General features: G+C 47.2%; 1 protein-coding gene across 1 annotated transcript in view; it reads right to left on the bottom strand.

The window, feature by feature from the left end:
• The window catches only part of STXBP3 (syntaxin binding protein 3), a 164,312-nt gene that overhangs the window by 2,715 nt on the left and 136,483 nt on the right, over window positions 1-25,114 (bottom strand). The window contains exons 15-18 of the mRNA XM_075320950.1: window positions 18,508-18,614; window positions 3,990-4,082; window positions 603-688; window positions 4-152 (exon numbers count right to left, since the gene is read on the bottom strand). Coding sequence (XP_075177065.1) covers window positions 4-152; window positions 603-688; window positions 3,990-4,082; window positions 18,508-18,614 — 435 coding nt within the window. The remainder of the gene's footprint in view (window positions 1-3; window positions 153-602; window positions 689-3,989; window positions 4,083-18,507; window positions 18,615-25,114) is intronic.

Genomic DNA, 25,114 nt, shown 5'->3' with positions numbered 1-25,114 from the left:
TACCGATAAGAACCTGGACAAACTTGTTGGCTTGAGACACCTCATAAGCACAACGTATTTCAGAGTACGTGATTCCACCGATTACAAAAACAATTAGCTTGGAAACAGATTTCCGATCCTCCCGGGTCATTGTATTTTGCTTTTGTCGGGCACTGAAAGCAAAGCATGCATTAATATTCAGGTACATTCAACTACAGTAAGGTTCAGTTCACACAGTTGTGTTTTTTTTCTGACAACCAATCTATCCAAGTAATATTCCTCAGATAGGCACACGTAGGTGCTGCTTATACAGGGGAGAGCGGCACTTGACTGCGGCTAACTTTGTTACAATATGATCTACAGAGCAACCCTGTAATAGACGTAAAATATGATCAGTTCTGGTATAAAAAGGTCTCCGTGCATCCTCTCACTGGAGTGGGAAGGCTTTCAATTCATAGCAGAAAACAGGAGAAATACGGGAAATATATTTTGCCTTACCAAAAATAAATAAATAAATGATAAAACTGCAGTATACGACAGGAAATCTGCATTAAGGGTTATCCAGATTAATTGACAAAAATTAAGTGCCAATGGTAGGAGAATAGCAAGTTTCTTTCACGTACCTGACAGCTCCAGAACCGTTCCATGCAGCAGGACACTCAGAACAGTACGGCCACTCCCGGGAGTCAAGTTTGTTTTCTATATTGTCCTTCAAGTAACCAGAAAATTATAAAATCAGCATTACTAATGTTAGCAATGGAATATACAACAATCCATATGAACCTGCCAAAAAATAAAAAAAAAACAAAACAAAAAACAGCACAACTGACAAAAGGGTGACTAGATACTCCAAAATCGCTAAAAAACCTACAAAAGGAGACTATTCCACCAAAGAACACAATACAACCTATATTGAAATATGATTGACAAAATAAACATCCCCTCCCCCCCCCCAAAAAAGGATCAGAAAAACACAGAAAAATGATCCCATTGTGCACCTGCAGTAGTTAGCCTACAACAATAAAAAGGAAAAATACATATGGAGCCAAGAGGTTGGAAGAAGCATGTGCCAAACACTTGGCTGTGTGGTCCAGTATTGTGCTATATGGATTCTGGTAAAATCATTATAGAAGTTGTTTATGGGTTTTATCCAGATACATTATTATTGTTCACCATTTTGGTAGACTAGCATTTATGGTAAGGGAACCTCTGGCCAGTAAACAATGTCCATTTCTCCGGCTCCTAGGCAGATTCCTGGGAAACGCAGTATTCAGGCCAGCAGCAGTGTAAGCCCCCAGCACCTCCTGTAAAGTATGTGCCCCTCTAGGAGTTCTGCGATGCCTGTGCCCCCAGCGTCTCCTGTGATGCCTGTGCCCCCAGCGTCTCCTGCGATGCCTGTGCCCCAGACGTCTCCTGCGATGCCTGTGCCCCCAGCGTCTCCTGCAATGTATATTCTCTAGTTCCAGAGTCTTATGTGATGTATATTACTCTATGTGATGTATTTGCTGCAGCATCTTCTATGTGATGTATATACGCCAGCCCCAGCGTCTCCTATGTGATGTGTATGCTCTAGCCCTAGGGTCTCCTATGTGATGTATGTACAGCAGTCTCAATGTCTAAGTGATGTATATAGAGACAAACCTGCCATTGCTTGAATTCTATAAATGTAATGTGAACCCCAATGAATTTTCTCACTATGGAGGACACATGTGTGATATACATCTGTGTTCAGACATACATGTGTTCAGAACTTGCTGCGAGTGCTTTTCAAAACACATTGCAAAGAGTAATGTGCTCCAGACAGATGCAAATCTGAAAAAGCAGTTTAGGAGTAGCAACATTACCACCTAACATCACACATCGCACCAAAGAGAAGCAGTTCCAGCCTTCACATTAAGGGCGAGTTAATAAAATATGTGACCAAATACAGCAGGGTAAATTTCAAGAGGAGGCCTCTGAATGACGGTATAAATATCCAAATGTGGGACTGTATTACCATGGACAATAACATTGTGCACTTTATAGGTGTCGCAATAAATATGTACCCTACACTATATCTACCCTACACTCCGAGACAGAGACAGTGGCTTATCTCTTAGGAAGTGGGCTATAAACAATTAAAAAAAAACAAAAAATAGCAATTATCAGCAGTGGAATGGAGGGGAAATATAAAGGGGTGTTCCAAACCTACAATGTATTTTAATCCCAAAGGCCTACATATGTCATAATGTAACCTCTTTTCTAATAATATACTATAATTAAAAATTCCATGTCCTTCCCTTATTACTTGGCTTTATTATTTTTTCGACCACTTCATCTTTGATGACATTTTGACCATCCCAGCATGCACTGGGATATTCAAATGACTAGTCATCATGGGGCAGAAGTTGCAGTCATTGCCACAGTCTGTTCCCCTCCCCCCGCCTCAATTACACAAAGCATCATCAGTGACATCTATTTCAAGGACTGGACTACACCCTGTACTACGGAGCATGCCTCAGGTACAAATTCAGATGTTTGCTCAGTAGATTGTCACTGTGCAATATGCACAGTGACAGTGCATCCCCTTACTGGCAGTGATCCGAAGCAACGAGACAGCAAGAGAGTGCACAGTCAGTGTGCTTTATAAGAAGAATAGGAGTCATGCAGAAAAACAGAGACCAGTGTTGCCCCACAAGTAACATGGGGTGAGAGGGAGCCCCTTCCTGCTCACAACCTTCTAAATGACACAATCTCTGGCTCTCGCCTTAGCTATTGCTGCAAGAGCTCAGCTACCAGTTAAACTCAGATCCTGGGGGCGATTATGCTAGCTCCACACTCCTGCCCACATAATCACCATGTCGTACCTTTACATCATGATGCGGGAACTCCTTACTGACCATGACATACATGCACTTAAAGTGTGTGGGAAGGGGTTACAGAGAAATGATCACTGGGTTTTTTTTTTTTTACTGTAAACAGAGTACCTTCAATAGCACTTCTCCACAGATTCTGGAGCATTTTTTTCTTCTGTGCCCCTCTATGCAAAATTTATCCCCTTTAAAATAAAGATACTCATTTTTCCTTCTGTGCCACAGAACTTCTTTGTGGGCACTTGCTTTTTCTCCCCTGAAGTTGGCCAATCAAAACATGGTCGTGTCCAAAATGAATTTCAGAGGTACATGGACAGTTTATGAAGGAAAAATGTGCACCAGGATTTCTATGGGGAAATGACATTTTTAGAACAAAGGGGAAGGAAAAAAAAAAGCCTCTTTCACTATTAGTGGAGCAGTGCTAATTGGAAAAAGTATTCATGTACCGTAAATTAATAAACCAAAAACAAAAAAACTGTGAAAGGTCCTTTTTAAGACATTAAATCAGCAAAGAATTTTTGAGCCATTTAGTTTGCAAGACAAAATGTTTTTCAAGGGTGTACATTCAAACGGGGTTTATAATTTGCAATAAAGGAGGCTAAATTAAATGCCTAATGGGCTACCACACGCATACATGTGATGCCAAAAGAAGTAGAACAGGATAACTCACTGTCGCTCGCCTCTAGCTGCACCTCGTGCAAGTCTCGCGGTGCATCACCCAGCACAGACTCACACTTTCCGGACAGGAGCGTCTCAGCTGCATAGAGATACATGCAACCGACCCGCTCCTGTCAGGAGAGTGTGAGTCCATGCCAGGTGATGCAGCACGATATACACTTGAGGCATTCGCAAGTGTGACACCGGCCTTCGGGAAACACAACATTGGGGATATTATCATTTTTATTGATCCTTGCATCCTCATCACTACAGTTGTCCTGCTCAGACATATCTTAAGACCAAATCCACTGATCCTTGATACTCGTGTTGAGTGAATTAAGGTTTGAAATAATTACACATTGGGGGACTAGTGCACTAACCAAATTGGCTGGTCATGCCCTTCACCAACCTCTGAACATAGGAGACATACTGTACATAATAAATGTAGTTCAACAATCCAAGGACACATGACTTCATGAATATGACAGCTCAATGTCTCACCTCAATGATATCTTTTATTAGAGGTGTCCATCTTGAGAGTTGAAAGGTTTCTTCCCTTGATCGGTCCCTTCTGGATGCTTTACGTTGTGTAGACTGGAAAAGAAATGCTTATTCTAACTGGTTTTCCTTTGAAAGGAGAAAATCATCAACACCATGATGGACTATACACATCTTAAAAGCAGATCAAGAGTTGTCTTCTCTTCTCTCCACAGATACAATGTTGTAATGTTCGGGGACTATGTTTTTGAATGCTGAGAACGTAAAGGCAAGGCACAACCTAAAGGGTACCTGCCATTTCAGAATAAGTGGTGCTATGTGCATACATGAGGAATAACACCTTTTCTGGGCATTATGGGATATGTATTCTGAATCTTTAATAAATGGTTTTCTCCTCTGAAGGCCCTAATTTTCAGTTCTGCCTAAATGAGGAGGAGAGTAGCTACCATGATGTGTCTTAAACACAGTATCAGGAGAAGTCGCTGCTTCCTTCCTTGCTTAGCACATATTCAGAAGTAGCAGCAGTGGCACAGAGAACATTATGCAGCAGTAATGAGCTGTGTTGCTGTGAATCCAGCTCTGGGGTGAGAAACCTCACTCACTAACCTCCTCATGATCTGACTGCTTAGTTAGCCTCTGTCTTTTGTCACAATGCTCCTCACTCCTCTTCCCTTTGTTTCCATTGAGTATCACAGAAGCTATAACCTGACACCTCGGTGTGATAGCAATCAGACTTGCTTTGACCAAGAGGAGTTTGAGAAGTTTTTAAAACTGGATGTTGAGTTCAGGAGGCAGAGGGAAGGTGAAGTGACTTAAAAAGAAATAGAGCGGCAATATTACATTTGGATCAGGTTTTTTATCCCTCTTTTTAAACATCCTATTTTATTTGCTTTTGGAGCCGCTGCCTGGCGTTAGGTATTCTGGTTACAAGTAAGCAAAGCAGCAGCGTGCAAAGTCCTTCTCCTGTTCTGTAGACCAGAGTAGATTTCCATTGAATGTAGATGCAACAATACGATTACTCCGGCCATGGTTTCTTTACATTTTCATCTGCCAAGTATTTGCCCATTCAGACATCTTATCTAGATTGTTCTGTAATATAGTACAGTTTCTCAGTTTTTATTATCCTACAAAAGATTTTTGTCAACAGCAAAGACGAATACTTTTCTTCTAGTCTCATCCATAAGGTCATTAATAAATACATTAAAAAGAATTGGGAGCAAAAACAGATCCATGTGGTCCCCACTAATCCTAGTACTGATCCTTGTTGTCCCCACTAATGACTTTACCTTATCTACAGAAAATGCCCCATTTACGACAGTTTCCTGTCCCTTAACCAATTTTTTTTTACTTTATCTGCATATAGTGTTACCTAGTCCCCACTTCTGGTACTACACTAGAGTGTGCGGTATTGTATCACAGGCCTTTGCACTATTGATTGTTGAAATTTCATTGGCTATACAATGTAAAATAAAGCAAGGCAAAGCGTGAATAACATCAATATAATAAAAAACAGCAGGGCAAATGGATTATTTACAACGGCAGACCACAGTATGCGATACCAGACATGCATCTCCAAGGGGTGACATATGACAATATGACGCATATCCAAAATGATCCTAATCATGAGTAAGGTAGGAGTCACACGGTTATGAAATAGTGTAAATTGTATAGGGAGCTTGCTCCTTTGGAGCCAACCACCGAGCTCCTTTAAGTTATAGGAGATGGGAAGAAATAACTGCATACCAAAAAGGTACAGAGAGGCTTTAAATATGAATAATTAGGAATGTCTCCTAATCGCACCACAGTAGGTATAGAAAAACGTGGCACAACGTTTCAGGTATAACACCCTCCATCTGGTGTGCAAGGATTACTGTGCATACGCAAGGGCGATCCAGAGTACAGTGCAGGTTTCCGAAAAGGCAAACCAGACCACAATCTATATACCACATTGCAGTGAAGAATGAGCCTAATGACAGTGTTGTGGCCCAGCATAACAGTGGAAATAACTGGGGATATGGTGGTTATATAAAAGGTCTATATGTTGGTAGCCAAGTGCCCAGATTTGTGTGTGAACTTTCTAGGATCTATTCATTACAAGTTTATAATCCCAACCATTAATGTATGAAAAAGTGCATAGAAATAAAGAGAGAAACAGTGGAACATACATTGTATGTAACTGACCTGCATCCCCAAAACAGACAGTCTTAAAAAGGAATAAAAAAGTGTGTTAGTTGAAGGAGATAGGCAGAACAAGAGTAGGAAGCAATATCAGGCTTTAAAGGGGTTATCCACTTCTCAGACAACCAACCACTTTTGACTCCACTTGTTTCCCACAGTTAGAATAAAAGATCCAGTACTCACCTCCTGCTCTGGTGTCGTTTCAGCACTGCCAGCAACTGCGGTTTGGGGCTCAAGTGACATCACTCAAGCAGAGCGTCCAATCACCGCCGGATTCTCTCTCCATGCCTTTGGATCAAATGAGTTAGTCAACAGGAAGTGAGCGTGCAGCTGCCACTCACTTCTTGTCGATTGCTCATTTGGTGCGAAGGTGGGGAGAAAGAATCCAGCGGGCTCACGTGAACTCAGACTGTCATGTGACCCCAAACTGCGGTTACAGACAGCGCTGGAACGGAAGGAAAGTACAGGGTCTTTTATTTTAACTGGGGCAAATGAGGGGAATCAGAAGGGGTTGTCCTACGGTAGTAGTGGAAAACCCCTTCAAAGAAATTGTCCAGAATTAGGGCTTATGCATGCAACAGCATTTCTCTTCCATGTGCTCCACACTGTACTAAACGATATGAACCTGAGTGCTATAAATTTTTGCAAATATTCACACATTTCATTTTATAGTCCCTTAATGTAAAATTATGTATGTGATAGTGGGAATGACAACACGTGGAGAGGGCTCAGAAGCAGAGTTCCCTGAACACACAGTAGATGCCGGCTATATTACATATCGGGCATGTGTGTCTAACAGCTGCAGATAATAGCCCATCGCTGTGGTTAACCATCGAAAAGCTGTGGTCAGTTTATTCCAACGGTGTTTAAATGGAACACACGGCACTGCTTGTGCTCACTGCATCCCACCAGCCACTGATGTGTTACTAATGCAGCCAGGGGCTTCCTGAATGGCCCGGTCACTGCCATCTTGGTACTCCTATGAAGGTCAGTTTGAGGTTGAGCTTCACAGTAGATCAAGATTTTAAATCAAAAACTTTAATACTGTGATACTGCAGAATATAGTATAAGCGGTCAGAAGATGACAGGTTAAAAAAAAAAAAAAAATAAAAAAATAAAAAAAATTTGAATCACTCCCAGTCCTCTTTCACAATATTATGAAAACTTATTTGCAAATCACTGGGTCTGTAAAAGTAAAAAAAAAAGAAAAATAAAAACACACTGCAAAATTACAGTTAACACTATCAGCCAAGCAAGCACACACAAAAACAAGCACTCATACAGATCAGTTAACTGAAAAATAAAAAAAATGCTACGGGGGTCAAAACTTGACGACACAGACCCACTTTTTTTTTTTTTTTTAACAAACAAACCTTAACATTTTTTATCGCCACTTAAAATAAAATACAGTATATGCAAGTTTGGTATTGCCGTAATCATACTGACACAAAGACGCATAATTCAGACTCTTCAACAGCATGAATGTTGTAAAAACAGAACCCTAACCATTGGGGAATTGCATTTTTCCCCCCCGTGTCCAGTAAATATTAATGAAATAATTTTCTTTTTTGGGTAATTAGATAGTGTTTAACTTTTTATAGAGATACAGAGAAAAACAAACTGTCCTTCTCCACCTCCCATCATAAACCCCACAAATTGTGCCGACAACTCTCAGTACTGAAAGAGTAATAATGTATTGGCAAGATACCAATTTCTTCATTTTATACAAACAATTCAATTCCAAAGTAATCCTTTACTTTAACATTGAAATTTTAAACTTGTCCATAAAAAAGAGAATTTTGTTTACTTACCGTAAATTCTTTTTCTTATAGTTCCGTCTTGGGAGACCCAGACCTTGGGTGTTTAGCTTCTGCCTCCGGAGGACACACAAAGTACTACACTTAAAAAGTGTAGCTCCTCCCTCTGAGCTTATACACCCCCTGGTGAGCCAGTCACAGCCAGTTTAGTGCAAAAGCTGAAGGAGAATAGCCACCCACAAGTAAAACAGAGCAAGAGCCGGAACAACCGGAGACTCTGTCCAGGACAACAGCCGGGGAAAACACGCGGAACAAGGAAATTGCCAACAGGCAACAGGGAGGGTGCTGGGTCTCCCAAGACGGAACTATAAGAAAAAAGAATTTACGGTAAGTAAACAAAATTCTCTTTTTCTTTATCGTTCCTTTGGGAGACCCAGACCTTGGGACGTTCCAAAGCAGTCCCTGGGTGGGAAATAAACAGAAAAAACTAAGAAGTAGGCAGAACCTAACTTCACAAATGGGCGACCGCCGCCTGAAGGATGCGTCTGCCCAAGCTCGCATCTGCCGAAGCATGAGCATGCACTTGGTAGTGCTTCGAGAAGGTATGCAGGCTAGCCCAAGTGGCAGCCTGACAGACTTGTTGAGCCGTAGCCTGGTGCCTAAAAGCCCAAGAGGCACCGACAGCTCTGGTCGAGTGTGCTTTGATCCCCGGCGGAGGAGGCGCCTGCGTACTCTGATAGGCGTCCGAAATGGTCGACCTAATCCAACGGGCTAAAGTCGGCTTAGAAGCAGGGAGGCCCTTGCGCCGACCTGTGGTTAGCACAAAAAGAGAGGTGCACCGCCTAAGCGCAGCGGTGCAAGACACATAGATCCGGAGAGCACGCACCAGATCTAGAGTATGTAGAGCTTTTTCAAAGCGATGAACAGGGGCCGGACAGAAGGAAGGTAAGGTAACGTCCTGGTTAAGGTGGAAGGGAGAGACCACCTTAGGAAGAAAGTCCGGAGTCGGACGGAGAACCACCTTGTCTTGGTGAAAGACTAAAAAAGGTGACTCCGAGGAGAGCGCAGCCAAATCAGAGACTCTCCTAAGAGAAGTTATGGCAACCAGAAAGGCCACTTTCTGTGAAAGACGATACAAAGAAACCTCCCTAAGAAGCTCAAAGAGGGGTTTCTGCAAGACCGTGAGAACCAAGTTAAGGTCCCAGGGGTCCAAGGGCCGCCGGTAAGGCGGAATGATGTGAGACGCACCCTGCATGAAGGTGCGGACCTGAGCCAGCCGAGCGAGACGCCGCTGGAACAGAACTGACAGAGCCGAAACTTGTCCCTTGAGAGAGTTGAGGGACAGTCCTAGCTGCAGACCGGACTGTAGAAAAGACAGAAGAGTCGGCAAGGAGAAAGGCCAAGGAGGATGGCCGGTAGAGCGACACCAGGACAGGAAAATTTTCCAAGTCCTGTGATAGATCTTAGCGGAGGAAGACTTGCGGGCCCGAGTCATAGTGGAGATGACTTCAGGGGGAATACCAGAAGCCGTCAAAATCCAGGACTCAAGAGCCACGCCGTCAATTTGAGGGCTGCAGAATTCGGGCGGAAAAACGGACCTTGTGAGAGTAGGTCTGGACGGTCCGGGAGATTCTACGGACAGTTGGAGCAGGTCCGGATACCAAGCTCGCCTGGGCCAGTCCGGTGCAATGAGGATGACTCGACGACCCTCCATTCTGATCTTGCGCAGGACTCTGGGCAAGAGAGCTAGAGGGGGAAACACGTAGGACAGACGAAACTGGGACCAGTCCTGAACCAGAGTGTCCGCGGCGAAGGCCTGAGGATCGTAGGAGCGAGCCACGTAAACAGCAACTTTGTTGTTGTGACGGGATGCCATTAGGTCCACGTCCGGAGTGCCCCATTTGCGGCAGACCGACTGAAATACTGCCGGGTGCAGGGACCACTCGCCACCGTCCACGCTTTGACGGCTGAGATAATCTGCCTCCCAGTTGTCCACGCCTGGGATGTGGACTGCGGATATGGTGGACCTGGGGTCCTCCGCCCATTGAAGAATGCGTTGTACCTCCATCATTGCCAGGCGGCTGCGTGTCCCGCCTTGATGGTTGATGTAGGCAACCGCTGTCGCGTTGTCTGACTGGACTCGAATGTGCCTGCCCGCCAGCAGGTGGCGAAATGCTAGGAGAGCTAGAAGCACGGCTCTGGTTTCCAGCACATTGATTGAAAGGGCTGACTCGGACGGAGTCCAAGTGCCCTGTGCTCTGTGGTGGAGACATACCGCTCCCCAGCCGGATAGACTGGCATCCATGGTGAGAATCACCCAGGACGGGGCCAGGAAGGAGCGCCCTTGGGACAGGGAGAGGGGCCGAAGCCACCACTGAAGAGAGCTCTTGGTCCGTGGCGACAGAGCCACTAACTTGTGTAAGGAGGAAGGCCGCTTGTCCCAACAGCGGAGAATGTCCAGCTGCAGGGGGCGCAGATGGAACTGGGCAAAGGGAACAGCCTCCATGGACGCCACCATTTGACCCAGCACCTGCATGAGACGCCTGAGGGTATAACGGCGGGGCTGCAGCAGAGAGCGCACCGTTAGCTGGAGAGACTGCTGTTTGATTAAGGGCAACTTCACAAGTGCCGGCAAAGTCTCGAACTGCATCCCTAGGTACGTGAGACTCTGGGTCGGAGTCAGAGTGGATTTGGGAAGATTGACAAGCCACCCGAATTGGGCTAGAGTGGCGAGACTGAGCGAGACACTTCGCTGACAGTCTGCGCTGGATGGAGCCTTGACTAGAAGGTCGTCCAGATAAGGGAGCACTGCCAACCCCTGGAGGTGCAGAACCGCAATCACTGCTGCCATGACCTTGGTGAATACCCGAGGGGCCGTGGCTAACCCGAAGGGGAGAGCCACGAATTGGAAATTATCTTCTCCTATTGCAAAGCGTAGCCAACGCTGGTGTGAAACTGCAATTGGCACATGTAGAACATCAAAAGGAAAAAACTGGAAAAAACAGGTTTTATGCCGCGCTTGAAGACCACAGACATTGATGTCAGAACAGATGAAAAGTTCTTTTCCCTGAAGAAGGAGACAGTTGGGGTCTCCGAAACGCGTAGGAATGAAATAATAAAAGAATCATCTGTTCTGACATCAATGTCTGTGGTCTTCAAGCGCGGCATAAAACCTGTTTTTTCCTTTGATGTTCCACTTGTGTAACAGGGCTGCTGCTAGACTTTTGCTGTTAATGGAGTTGTGACTGGCATAACCCGATCAGGTGAGTGCATTACTTCTTTATGATTTTGCCCAATATATCGGGTAAGACCCTATTGCGCCTTTTCTCTCCCATATAGTTTATTGGCACATGTAGAAAGGCATCTCTGATGTCGATGGACGCCAGGAACTCCCCTTGGGTCATAGAGGCAATGACTGATCGCAGAGACTCCATGCGAAAGTGCCGTACCCGAACATGCTTGTTGAGAAGCTTGAGATCCAGGATGGGTCGGAAGGTACCGTCCTTTTTGGGAACTAGGAAGAGGTTTGAGTAAAAACCTCTGAACCGTTCCCGGGCGGGAACTGGTACAATTACTCCGTTGGCCTGCAAGGCTGCCACGGCCTGTGAGAAGGCGGCGGCCTTGGAGCAGTGGGGAATTGAGAGAAAAAATCTGTTTGGCGGGCTGGAAGAGAATTCTATCCTGTAGCCATCAGAGATGATATCTCTCACCCACTGATCGGAGACTTGTTGAAACCAAGCGTCGCCAAAGTGGGAGAGCCTGCCACCGACTAAGGACGTTGCTGGAGCGGGCAGAGAGTCACGAGGAGGTTGCCTTAGTGGCAGAACTTCCTGCGGTCTTCTGTGGACGCATTTTTGAGCGCCAGTTGAATTTCTGGTCCTTAGCTGTGGTAGCGGACGAGGCGGAGGGCTTAGAGGACGACCAGTTGGAGGAACGAAAGGAGCGAAACCTCGACTGAATCCTACCCTGGGCAGGTTTCCTGGTCTTGGTTTGTGGCATGGAAGTACTCTTCCCGCCAGTAGCTTCTTTAATAATTTCATCCAGCTGTTCACCGAACAGCCGGGAACCAGCAAAAGGGAGCCCAGTAAGGTACTTCTTTGAAGAAGCATCTGCCTTCCACTCTCAAAGCCACAAGATCCTGCGGATAACGAGGGAATTAGCCGAAGCCACCGCAGTGCGGTGAGAAGCCTCTAGCATGGCAGACATGGCATAAGAAGAAAAAGCTGAAGCTTGAGAAGTTAAGGCAACCATCTCGGGCATAGATTCCCTGATGAGGGATTGCATCTCCTCTAGAGAAGCAGAGATGGCTTTGAGGGCCCACACTGCTGGAAAAGTTGGGGAAAACGCGGCACCCGTAGCTTCATACACAGATTTGGCCAGAAGGTCAATCTGACGGTCAGTGGCATCCCTAAGGGAAGTGCCATCAGCCATCGACACAACGGTCCGGGCTGAGAGCCTAGACACCGGAGGGTCTACCTTTGGGGAGTGAGCCCACTCCTTGACTACCTCAGGTGGAAAGGGGAAACTGTCATCAGAACCACGCTTTGGGAAGCGTTTGTCAGGACAGGCCCTGGGTTTGGTCACAGCGGTTTGAAAACTGGAGTGGTTAAAGAACACACTCTTTACTCTCTTAGGCGAGGTAAACTGGTGTTTTTTCTGCCAGAGAGGGTTGCTCCTCTGATACTGGCGGATTGAGATCCAGTACAGAATTAATGGAAGCAATCAAGTCACTAAGTTCTGAGTCACCCTTGGAAAGATCAATGGGGCACATGGAGTTAGCCTCCGACCCCCCTGTAAAGGCATCCTCCTCATCCTGCGAGTCAGCTCTTGAATCAGAGCCGCGGGATGAGGAGGGAGGGGAAACCCTGCGGAGCCTCTTAGGAGGACGGGGTCTGTGCCCTGATGATGAATCCTCTGTGAGTTCCAGTGGACGGAGGTCAGAGGATAGGGATCCTAAAGGACCCTTAGCAAGAGCATTAGAGGCACCCTGTGAAGGGGGCTGATGCATATTCATCAAAGTCCTGGACAGAAGTCCCATGGACTCAGCAAATGACTGGGAGATAGACCTAGAAAAGGACTCTACCCAGGCCGGGGGTTCAGCCACAGGTGCAGAAGCAGCCTGAGAGACCACTGGGGGTGAGACTCCAGGCTGTGGCACCTCCAAGTTAGAGCAGACATCACAATGTGGATAGGTGCTCGGTTCAGGCAGCAGGAGCTTACATGCAGCGCATACAGTATAAAGCTTTGGAGCCTTGCTCCTCGTGTGAGACATGCTGCTGGAGTGGGGAAAACAGCCTCTACAAAGAGAATGAACCCCAGGGAGTATATACAGAGGTCCACAACCAGAGACCGGCTGTGGCTTACCAGACCGCTGGAAGCGGTGTTGTGTGCCCTCCAGATCCCGAAGCCCGGACTCCCAATGCACAGCACCTCAGCAGGGATGCAGAGTGCAGGATGTCCCAGCGCAGAGTGAACCCTGTCCAAGAAAATGGCCGCCGGAGCGAAGAGAGGGGGCGGGACGGCTTGGGCGTCCCTGTGGGAAGGCGGGATCTGGAGGGCCATAGAGACCTGCAGGGGAGGAGTCACGCACAAGCAGTGGGGAGTGTCCCTCCCCTGTGCAGGACGGCCGCCGGGAGGAGCCGTGCCTGTCCCTCTGCATGAGTGACATGCGAGGGCAGGTAACAGAAACTAGGCCTCCGGCGAAGCCGGGGCCTAAATTTAAGCAGCGAGGCCGACGCGCAGGCACCATCGGCGCGGTTCTCAGGCGAAAGCCAGAGGACCCGCCGGAAATGCCAAACAATACAGCAAACACACTCTCCCCATACAATAAAGGACATAGACCCGCAACATATGAACGTCTCAGGTACTTAGCTGCTGAGACGCAGGGCCAGGTCCCTGGGGATGAGTGCTCCGGTCCAGCAGGGTCCTGAAGGGGCTGTGTACGGAGACCGGTCTCCTGCCAGGCATGGAGACCGCGCTGGCTCCCACTTCAATCCAGAGCCCAGGAGGGATGGTGAAGGAGCACGGCATGTAAGGCTCCAGCCTTGGAAATCAACCTTACAACACCGCCGACACAGTGGGGTGAGAAGGGATATGCCGGGGGTCCAGACATGGACCCGCACTTCTTCAAACTTTATCCAAAAAAAAAAAATCATATGAGAATGCATGTGTGGATGTATGCCTCCTGAACACAAAGCGATAAACTGGCTGTGACTGGCTCACCAGGGGGTGTATAAGCTCAGAGGGAGGAGCTACACTTTTAGGTGTAGTACTTTGTGTGTCCTCCGGAGGCAGAAGCTAAACACCCAAGGTCTGGGTCTCCCAAAGGAACGATAAAGAAAAACAAGTCTTCACATGCTTAAAGAGGTGGTCCAAAAGCAAAAGTAAATATAAAATGTTAAATCCCTATGTATTTGATGCTATTAACTAAGCTATATTCTAATATTTATTATTTAACAGACTTCAACTCAATCTCAAGCCATGTCGACGTCATGGATGAACACTCTGTAGGAAGATCGATCTTGTGCAAGCCTAGATGGATCTTCTCTGCAGTTTTCTTGATTGCATCCAGCCATCAGGTTGCTGATCTTCCTCTTCGCCTTGTTCCTTCTATTCTTCTGACCATGATATTCTTCTCCAGTGGTACCTCTCTTCATATGATGTGTCCAACATAGCCAAGCCGTAGGTTGGTAATTCTTGCTTCAAGTGCAATATCTAGCTTGATTTGTTCCAAAACTGATTTGTTTGGTGCTGGAGAAGGATGTTATCAACACCATGGATGTCAAGAACAACACATTTTGAAGGCGTCGATTCTACTTCTGCCTTGTTCCTTTATTGTCCAGGTTTCGCAGGCATATGTTAGCCCAGAAAAGACCAGACTATGTACGAGCCGTGTGTCACTCTGAAAGTGACGATGTCAGTCTATAAAAGGGAACCGGTCATGTCCAATATGCCCCAGAACCACGAGCAGTTCTGGGTGCATATTGCTAATCCCTGCCTAACCGTCCCTGTATACACTAGCATTGATAAAGGGATATTTAGAAAAAGTATTTCTAAAGATTTTTTACCGTATGCTAATTAGCGAGGGCACTAGCCCCCTGGGCGTTGCTTCCCTTGCCAGTCGCCCCTCATTAGCATGTTAGTACGTCCCTGTGGGCATGCAACCGTGCTAATGAATACGCAGAGTCACAGGATGATCTCACTCACCTCTCTGCCGCCATCGTGTCCAACAGGGAATTTCGGCTCAGTGCGCATGACCCCGAAGTTTGGGTGCATATTGGACCTGACAGGTTCCCTTTAAGATTGCTATATTTCTAGGATACAACTCCCCTCTATGTCCCCCTCCCACCCTTAAGAGACTGAAGAGGCAGGAGTGCAAGTGGAGCACACAGACAAATCAGGCAAGGAAACAAATATAAAAAGGACTTCAAATCTTCTCCAGTAGGGGGCTTCGCTGCGGCAATAGCAAAGAACACCTCAGCTTTACACAGACAAGCTCTTTCAACGTAGTCAGTATAGAAAATCTATAGCCAGCATAGGGAGGAGTGGATACTTCTAGCAGACGAAAGTGAGAGGCTGCAGCTGAAATTACAAACTACCTGTTAGAACTGCAGCAGGATAGGAAGGAACCTTAACGCCTTAAGCAACTCCAACTCAGGATAAACAATTAGCAGGTACTAAAGAGGATCTGCGATCAACTATATGCTGTGACTTTCTGATCCCAGATCCTTCCTGAGAGGACATCAGGCCATAACACACTAATGACACCCTGTCTTCTGTGAAATGTTCCTCAATTTGAAGACCTTGTCCACGACTTCATTGTTGATTTAGCCACAGCTATTGCCACAGCTATTCTCCTATTGACTTCTGGTATCGTTGCTGCAACTTGACTGATCATTGATCCAAGTAGACTGAAGTGCTTTACAAGTTCCAGTTCGTTGCCGTCCATCTCAAATGTGTCCTGGTCATACCTGGCAGTAGTCAATATTTTTGTATTGAGTAGGAGTCCCATGTTCAAGCTTTCCATGTTGGACACACTGTAATAAGTCCTTCATTGCATTTACCCATGTTCCTAACAATCGTGTGATGTTTGCATACACACTTTAAAAATTCCCTACTGTTCCCCAACAACTCTAACTGCTATTCTATTATATTTTGTGTCTCATAACAATTCCTTTGAGAATCCCAGTGCATGGCGGGATAGTCAAACAAAGTGTCATCAGCAGCAAAGGCAGCGACCGCCGCAGCTTCTGTCAGGGCCTCATCCATCCCTGTGTCCCCTCTCTGCTATGTCTCTCCCTTCCTGGGCTGTGCACTTTGCGATCTGCACAGCTTGCACTTTAATCAGCACAAAACCGTAATATTTAGCCGGTAACAGAACGGTGTCTATATCTGGATGGAGACTAGTGCCGCCTGCTGGTGACATCACTGGTCCCCTGCATGCCGGTTATAGACACTGCTTTATTACCGCTTGATTATTACTGTTCTGAGCCGATAACAGAGCGTGTGCTGTCACTGTGCAGATCCCACAGTGCACAGCGCAGGGAGGGACAGACCAGACCCTGAAACGAGAATCAATGCCAACGTTTTGTTTCATAGGTATTAAAAGGAAAAGGGTATAATACCGCACTGCCTCCAATGCAAAAAAGTCGTTGATGATTAATGTGGAGTTTATTTATTTCAGATTGACACGTTTCTGGGATCAATGTCCCGTTCCTCAGGACCAAAGAAATACAACATATATGTTGTATTTCTTTAGTCCTGAGGAAGGGGACTTTGATCCTAGAAACGCGTCGACCTGAAATAAATAAACAACATTAATCAACGATTTTTTTGCATTGGTGGCAGCGCGGTATTGCTTTTAATATCTAAGAATTTTCCCCTTTCCTTTTAATATCTAAGAATTTCTACGTGGGACTGCGGCAGCCGCCATTGTCTTTCAAGCTTGTAAAGGGATTGTGCCTTTTACAACCTGGCCAGGTGAGTGTCTCTTTATATATGTACCTCACTTTTTAACCAGTTAAAACCCTATTGCGCTCTCTATTATTACTACAACGTTTTGTTTCAGGGAGGGGCAGAGGCTGAGAAAGTGAGAGCAGCCTCTGCCCCCTCCTTGAAATGAAGTGTCATCAGTGGTGCTCATTTCAGGGGCTGTACCTGCGAGATCTGCACAGTGACAGTGCACGCTTTGTTGTCCGCTCAGTACTGCAGTACTGAACTGTCAACACAGCGATCGAACAATACTCCATATCCCTGAGCTCAGCACTGAAGAGCAGTGACACCAGCATCGTTACCTCTTATCAGCGTCGCCAGGTCTCGCACAATACAGTGTGAACTGGACATTCTGAAGAGCGGTAACGTTACTGATTACCCTGCTTTTCAGCATGGCCAGGTCTTTCACGTTACACCGTGACACAGAATGACTGAAGAGCGGTAACATTATTGATTTCACCACTCTTCAGCACTGATCCCCTGGACGTCGGGTATTTTGACATCGCTGTGTTGATGGCTCATTACTGCAGAGCTGAGCAGACATCAGAACGAGGCTGTCACTGTCACAGCACATGCCCCTCCGTGAACAAAGCATCATCATCATCATCATCATCATCATCATCATCATCATCATCATCATCATCATCATCGAACCTAGTTTCAGGAGCTGGTCTCCTCCTGCAGGATCTGCATAGTGCCTGCTCTATTATAGGCTCAGAACAGTAATAATCGGGAGGTAATAGAGCAGTATGTATACCTGGAATGCAGGAGACCAGTGACGTCACCAGCGGGGGCAGTGGTAGTCTCCTGCATGCTGGGCATAGACACCGCTCTGTTGCCAGCTAATTATTACTGTCCTAAGCAGATAAAATCAGGCGCTGTGCAGACTGCACAGTGCAGGGAGAAACAGGCATTGCAGGGACAAATGAGCCTCTGGAACGAGCACCATGATGACACTTCGTTTCAAGGATGGAACAGAGGCTGTGGTCACGACCAGACTCTGACCCCTGATGACACTTAGTTTGAGCATCCCAGCAAACACTGGAATTCTGAAATGAATCGTCATCAGACAGGAAGTAGAAAAGAAAATAGAATAGCAGATAAATAGTGAAGTTAGGAAACGGTAGGGAATTTATAATACAAGTATACTGGAATATAGCTTACATTATAGCATCAAGTAGATAGAGATTTAAAATTAAATTTACTTTTTCCTTTGGTCCATCTGGTGTCCATCACAGTAAACTCAGTGCATGACTAGGTCATTTGAGTATACCCAGAGACCCCAAGAAAAAAAAGATTGGCAAATGAAAAAGGTTAACATCAAATCATTTGCTTTCTCAGACGAAAAGATGGATATGGTCGTGTTAGCATTGTCTGTGAGGCTTGAGCTTCTCTGTGGTACCGGAATTACTAATCATGAGTGATACATTAGTTTATGGAAGAGAACTTGGTTGTATGACTAATATAAGGATAGACACAAGGAGAGTACAATCATCCCTAATGAGCAGAAGCTGTAGCCTTTGGAGGTCATCTGCCGTTCTCCTCTATTGAGCTACAAAACAGTAGTTATTGGAGTTAACATGCTGATCTCTTACCTTGGGAACTATTGGTACGCCAATATATTTCCAGTTTTTCAGTACATCTCCATCGCTCTCAATCTTGGCATGTTGAATAAGGCGGTCTAAGTTCTCCTGCGTTGTTCCTTTAGATTGAGAAACATTTTAGTTAAATAAAAAAAATAAAAAAAACAAAAAAACACAAGTCGAACTTGGAGATTTCACTTAATATTGGATATTAAGCCTTAAATAACTGTAGTGGCAGGGTCAAAATTCTCAGGATCACCAAGAGCCCCAGCGATAAAACATTTAAGGCATATGTTATTGTATAAAAAAAAAGGCACAGCTTCTTCCATAACTCACATGGACTTCAAGGAGACCTCATGAACGGTCCTCTGCAGTGAGCTGTACAGAGATTGTGATAGCTAACTGTCTGGAAACAAGGGTCACAGTCCTCCAAATAATTGTCCGTTTACAACCACCAACTGATGGCACGAAGCGATTGGGGATTGGTGAACCTTTACTGATCGGCGTTCGTGTAATAGCCTGGTTACATAGGCAGACTGCAGTAGTGATGTGCATGGAGCAATCTGTAATATATTGCTCAGAGCATGTAGGCTGCCATACTTCTCGGCAGAAATAGTCCTGTATACATATCACAATGCACCACTGAGAACCTTTTGTGCTGTGCAAAGATCATTTCACCCGATGAAGTGTTTTGCTCTTTCATCTGGAGATTGGAAGCCTGTTTACACTGGAAGATTATTGTAAAGCGAGTGTTCTCAAGAAAGCTCATTCACAATAATCTTTCCTTGCAAATGCAGGTTTATTGTGGGTCTCAGAAGTGGCAGAGGTTTTCCTACTGTGCATTTGTGCCATACATGGTGGACATGCAAAAAATGACTGAGATTGGAATATCCCTCTTCTAATCTGCACCTATACATTACAGCAGCACACCCACAGCATCTATGCTCTAACCTAAGTCTGTGCGACCCTTACAAACAGGACAGCCTAGGTCCCTTCTAAAAGGTCATAATGGCACCGCTTGTTTCCAGGGTTGTGGAGTTGGAGTCCATTTTAGCGGAGTTGGAGTTGATAAAAAATGGACCAACTCAGACTCCTAAATATATAATAAATTGGGTACAGTAGTTCAATGCAGTATATGATGAATATTTTTTCATAAGAATTTGGGAAAGTTATGAAATGTCCTATAAATATCTGTTCTATTCCTGATCAAAGGATCTAGGCTTTTAGTTGAGATGTATTATGTAGCTGAAGTGCAGCACAGATTCAAGTAGTGATGTTACCATTTTACTATAGTAAATTTTTTATCACAAACATGAGTCATGTACAGTTGAAACCAGACATTTCCGTCCACTCTCTATAAAGACACATCTGCATGTTTTTCTCACTATCTGACATGAAATCAGAATAAACCTTTCCAGTTTTAGGTCAATTAGGAACCAAAATTATTTATATTTGCCAAATGTCAGAATAATGAGAGAGAGAGAATGTTTTAAGTCATTTTTATTACAGTCTACAAAGTCAAATGTTTACATACACTATGAGTCCTATGCCTTTTGACAATATGGGACAGCCCGTATGATGAGGTCATGTCTTTAGAAGCTTCTGATAGGTTTATTGGCAACATCGGAGTTAATTAGAGACACATGTGGATGTATTTTAATGCACACCTGAAACACACTGCTTCTTTGTGTAGCATCATGGGAAAGTCAAAAGAAATCAGCCAAGATCTCAGAAGAAGGGAATTTTGTTTACTTACCGTAAATTCCTTTTCTTCTAGCTCCTATTGGGAGACCCAGACAATTGGGTGTATAGCTTCTGCCTCCGGAGGCCACACAAAGTATTACACTTTAAAAAGTGTAACCCCTCCCCTCTGCCTATACACCCTCCCGTGCATCACGGGCTCCTCAGTTTTGGTGCAAAAGCAGGAAGGAGGAAACTTATAAATTGGTCTAAGGTAAATTCAATCCGAAGGATGTTCGGAGAACTGAAAACCATGAACCAAAAGAACCATTCAACATGAACAACATGTGTACACAAAAGAACAAACAGCCCGAAGGGAACAGGGGCGGGTGCTGGGTCTCCCAATAGGAGCTAGAAGAAAAGGAATTTACGGTAAGTAAACAAAATTCCCTTCTTCTTTGTCGCTCCATTGGGAGACCCAGACAATTGGGACGTCCAAAAGCAGTCCCTGGGTGGGTAAAAGAATACCTTGATAAAAAGAGCAGAAAACGACCCCTTCTTACAGGTGGGCAACCGCCGCCTGAAGGACTCGCCTACCTAGACTGGCGTCTGCCGAAGCATAGGTATGCACTTGATAGTGTTTCGTGAAAGTGTGCAGACTAGACCACGTAGCTGCCTGACACACCTGCTGAGCCGTAGCCCGGTGCCGCAATGCCCAGGACGCACCCACGGCTCTGGTAGAATGGGCTTTCAGCCCCAAAGGAAGCGGAAGCCCAGAAGAACGGTAAGCTTCAAGAATCGGTTCCTTGATCCACCGAGTCAAGGTTGACTTGGAAGCCTGCGAACCCTTACGCTGGCCAGCGACAAGGACAAAGAGCGCATCTGAACGACGCAGGGGCGCCGTGCGAGACACGTAGTGTCGGAGTGCTCTCACTAGATCTAAGGAGTGCAAATCCTTTTCACATTGGTGAATTGGATTAGGGCAAAATGAAGGTAAGGAGATATCCTGATTGAGATGAAAAGGAGATACCACCTTAGGGAGAAATTACGGAACAGGACGCAGAACCACCTTATCCTGGTGAAAAACCAGGAAGGGGGCTTTGCATGACAGCGCTGCCAGCTCCGACACTCTACAGAGTGATGTAACTGCCACTAGAAATGCCACCTTCTGCGAAAGACGTGATAAAGAGACATCCCGCAGCGGCTCGAAAGGTGGTTTCTGAGGAGCCGTTAGCACCCTGTTAAGGTCCCAGGGTTCCAGCGGACGCTTGTAAGGTGGGACTATGTGGCAAACTCCCTGCAGGAACGTGCGGACCTGCGGAAGCCTGGCTAGACGCTTTTGAAAAAATTCGGATAGCGCCGATACTTGTCCCTTGAGAGAGCAGAGAGACAACCCCTTGTCCATTCCGGATTGAAGGAATGAAAGAAAAGTGGGTAAGGCAAAAGGCCAGGGAGTAAAACCCTTATCAGAGCACCAGGATAAGAAGATCCTCCAAGACCTGTGATAGATCTTGGCGGACGTTGGTTTCCTGGCCTGTCTCATGGTGGCAATGACATCTTGAGATAACCTGACTGTGTGGCCATTGAGTCCTGGCTCCTAGCGTCCTCAGGGTTGAGGGCCACAGAATTCAGATGGAAAAACGGCCCTTGTGATAGCAAGTCTGGGCGGTCTGGGAGCGCCCACGGTTGACCCACCGTGAGATGCCACAGATCCGGGTACCATGACCGCCTCGGCCAATCTGGGGCGACGAGAATGGCGCGACGACAGTCGGACCTGATTTTGCGCAGCACTCTGGGCAGCATCGCCAGAGGAGGAAATACATAAGGCAGTCGAAACTGCGACCAATCCTGAACTAATGCGTCCGCCGCCAGAGCTCTGTGATCTTGAGACCTGGCCATGAATGCCGGGACTTTGTTGTTGTGCCGTGACGCCATGAGATCGACGTCCGGCGTTCCCCAGCGGCGACAGATCTCTCGAAACACGTCTGGGTGAAGAGACCATTCCCCCGCGTCCATGCCCTGACGACTGAGAAAATCTGCTTCCCAGTTTTCTACGCCCGGGATGTGAACTGCGGAGATGGTGGAAGCTGTGGCTTCCACCCACTGCAGAATCCGTCGGACTTCCTGGAAGGCTTGACGACTGCGAGTGCCGCCTTGGTGGTTGATGTATGCGACGGCAGTGGCGTTGTCCGACTGGATCCGGATCTGCCTGCCCTCCAGCCACCGATGAAAGGCCAATAGGGCTAGATACACTGCCCTTATCTCCAGAATATTGATCTGAAGGGATGACTCTATCGGAGTCCAGGTTCCCTGAGCCCTGTGGTGGAGAAAAAACGCTCCCCACCCTGACAGGCTCGCGTCCGTGGTGACTACAGCCCAGGTTGGCGGTAGGAAGGATTTTCCCTGCGACAGAGAGTTGGGAAGGAGCCACCACTGAAGTGACGTCTTGGTTGCAAGGGAAAGAGACGTTCCTGTCGAGGGAAGTCAACCTCCTGTCCCATTTGCGGAGAATGTCCCACTGGAGTGGCCGCAGATGGAATTGCGCGAAGGGCACTGCCTCCATCGCTGCCACCATCTTCCCTAGGAAGTGCATGAGGCGCCTCAAGGGGTGTGACTGACCCCGAAGAAGAGATTGCACCCCTGCCTGCAGCGAAAGCTGTTTGTCCAGCGGTAGCATGACTACCGCTGACTGAGTATGAAACTCCATCCCAAGGTACGTCAGTGATTGGGTCGGTGTCAACTTGGATTTTGGTAAGTTGATGATCCACCCGAACTGCTGGAGAGTCGCCAGAGCGACGGAAAGACTGTTTTGACACGCCATCTGAGAGGGTGCCCTGACCAGAAGATCGTCTAAGTAGGGAATCACCGAGTGGCCCTGAGAGTGTAGGACCGCCACAACAGATGCCATGACCTTGGTGAACACCCGTGGGGCTGTCGCCAGGCCGAAAGGCAATGCCACGAACTGAAGGTGTTCGTCCCCGATGGCGAAACGCAAAAAGCGTTGATGTTCGGATGCGATCGGCACATGGAGATAAGCATCCTTGATGTCGATCGATGCCAGGAAGTCTCCTTGTGACATGGAAGCGATGACCGAGCGGAGAGATTCCATCCGAAACCGTCTGGTGCTCACATGTCTGTTGAGCAGTTTGAGGTCCAGAACGGGACGGAACGAGCCGTCCTTCTTTGGCACCACAAACAAGTTGGAGTAAAAGCTGCGACCATGTTCCTGGGGAGGAACAGGGATCACAACTCCTTCTGTCTTCAGAGCGTCCACTGCCTGAGAAAGTGCATCAGCTCGCTCGGGGGGCGGAGAGGTTCTGAAGAAACGAGTCGGGGGACGAGAGCTGAACTCTATCCTGTAACCGTGAGACAGAATGTCTCTCACCCATCGGTCTTGAACATGTGGCCACCAGGCGTCGCAAAAGCGGGAGAGCCTGCCACCGACCGAGGATGCGGTTCGGGGATGCCGAGAGTCATGAAGAGGCCGCCTTGGAGGCATTGCCTCCGGCGGGTTTTTGGGGGCGTGACTTTGCCCGCCACACATAGGAGTTCCTCTGGCCTTTCTCCGGCCTGCTGGACGAAGAGGATTGAGGCTTGGCGGAGGGACGAAAGGACCGAAACCTCGATTGTATTTTCCGTTGCTGAGGTCTCTTCGGTTTGGACTGGGGTAAGGAGGAGTCCTTTCCCTTGGATTCCTTAATAATCTCATCCAATCGTTCGCCAAACAAGCGGTCGCCAGAAAACGGCAAACCGGTTAAGAACCTCTTGGAAGCCGAGTCTGCCTTCCATTCGCGCAGCCACATGGCCCTGCGGACTGCCACAGAGTTAGCGGATGCCACCGCTGTACGGCTAGCCGAGTCTAGAACTGCGTTCATGGCGTAGGAAGAAAAAGCTGACGCCTGAGAAGTCAAAGACGCAACCTGCGGAGCAGAATTACGTGTGACCGCATTAATCTCAGCCAGACAAGCTGAGATAGCTTGGAGTGCCTACACGGCTGCAAAAGCCGGGGCAAAAGACGCGCCCGTGGCTTCATAGATGGATTTCACCAGGAGCTCTGCCTGCCTGTCAGTGGCATCCTTTAGCGATGAGCCATCTGCAACCGATACCAGAGATCTAGCCGCCAATCTAGAGACTGGGGGATCCACCTTGGGACATTGAACCCAACCCTTAACTACGTCAGAGGGGAAGGGGTAACGTGTGTCAGTAAGGCGCTTAGTAAAGCGCTTGTCCGGAACCGCTCTGGGCTTCTGGACAGCATCTCTGAAGTTAGAGTGATCGAAAAACGCACTCCGTGTACGTTTGGGGAACCGAAACTGGTGTTTCTCCTGCTGAGAAGTCGACTCCTCTACAGGTGGCGGCGGGGGAGATATATCTAACACCTGGTTGATGGACGAGATAAGGTCATTTACTATGGCGTCCCCTTCAGGTGTATCAAGATTGAGAGCAACGTCAGGGTCAGAGCCCTGAGCTGCGACGTCCGCCTCGTCCTCCAGAGAGTCCTCAAGCTGGGAACCCGAGCAGCGTGAAGAAGTCGGGGAAGATTCCCAGCGGGCCCGCTTAGCCGGTCTGGGACTGTGGTCCGGGCAGGAGTCCTCCACGTGAGACCTAGGGCCCCCCCTGGGAACGCGCTGCGGCGCGGACCTAGAGGGGCCTGGAGGCGACGATCCAACAGGGCCCGGGGCCTGTGTAAGTACCGGTCTGGACTGCAAAGCTTCAAGCAGCTTGGCAGACCATTTGTCCATAGACTGAGCCATGGATTGTAAGAGTGACTCAGAGTTTTTCAGCAAAAACGGCAAACTCTGTCCCTGCCGCCTGGACAGGGGGGGCAGTGGGGTCTGCCTGAGCCGAGGGGCCCACTAGTGACCGAGGCTCCAGCTGAGCAAGCAAAACAGGGGTTGAGCATTGCTCACAGTGAGGGTAGGTGGAACCCGCAGGTAAC

This window comes from Anomaloglossus baeobatrachus, chromosome 8 (assembly GCF_048569485.1).
Source record: "Anomaloglossus baeobatrachus isolate aAnoBae1 chromosome 8, aAnoBae1.hap1, whole genome shotgun sequence".
Classification (NCBI taxonomy): Eukaryota; Metazoa; Chordata; class Amphibia; order Anura; family Aromobatidae; genus Anomaloglossus; species Anomaloglossus baeobatrachus.
The sequence above is the reverse complement of the archived record's forward strand: the minus strand, read 5'-3'. Positions and strand labels throughout refer to the sequence as shown.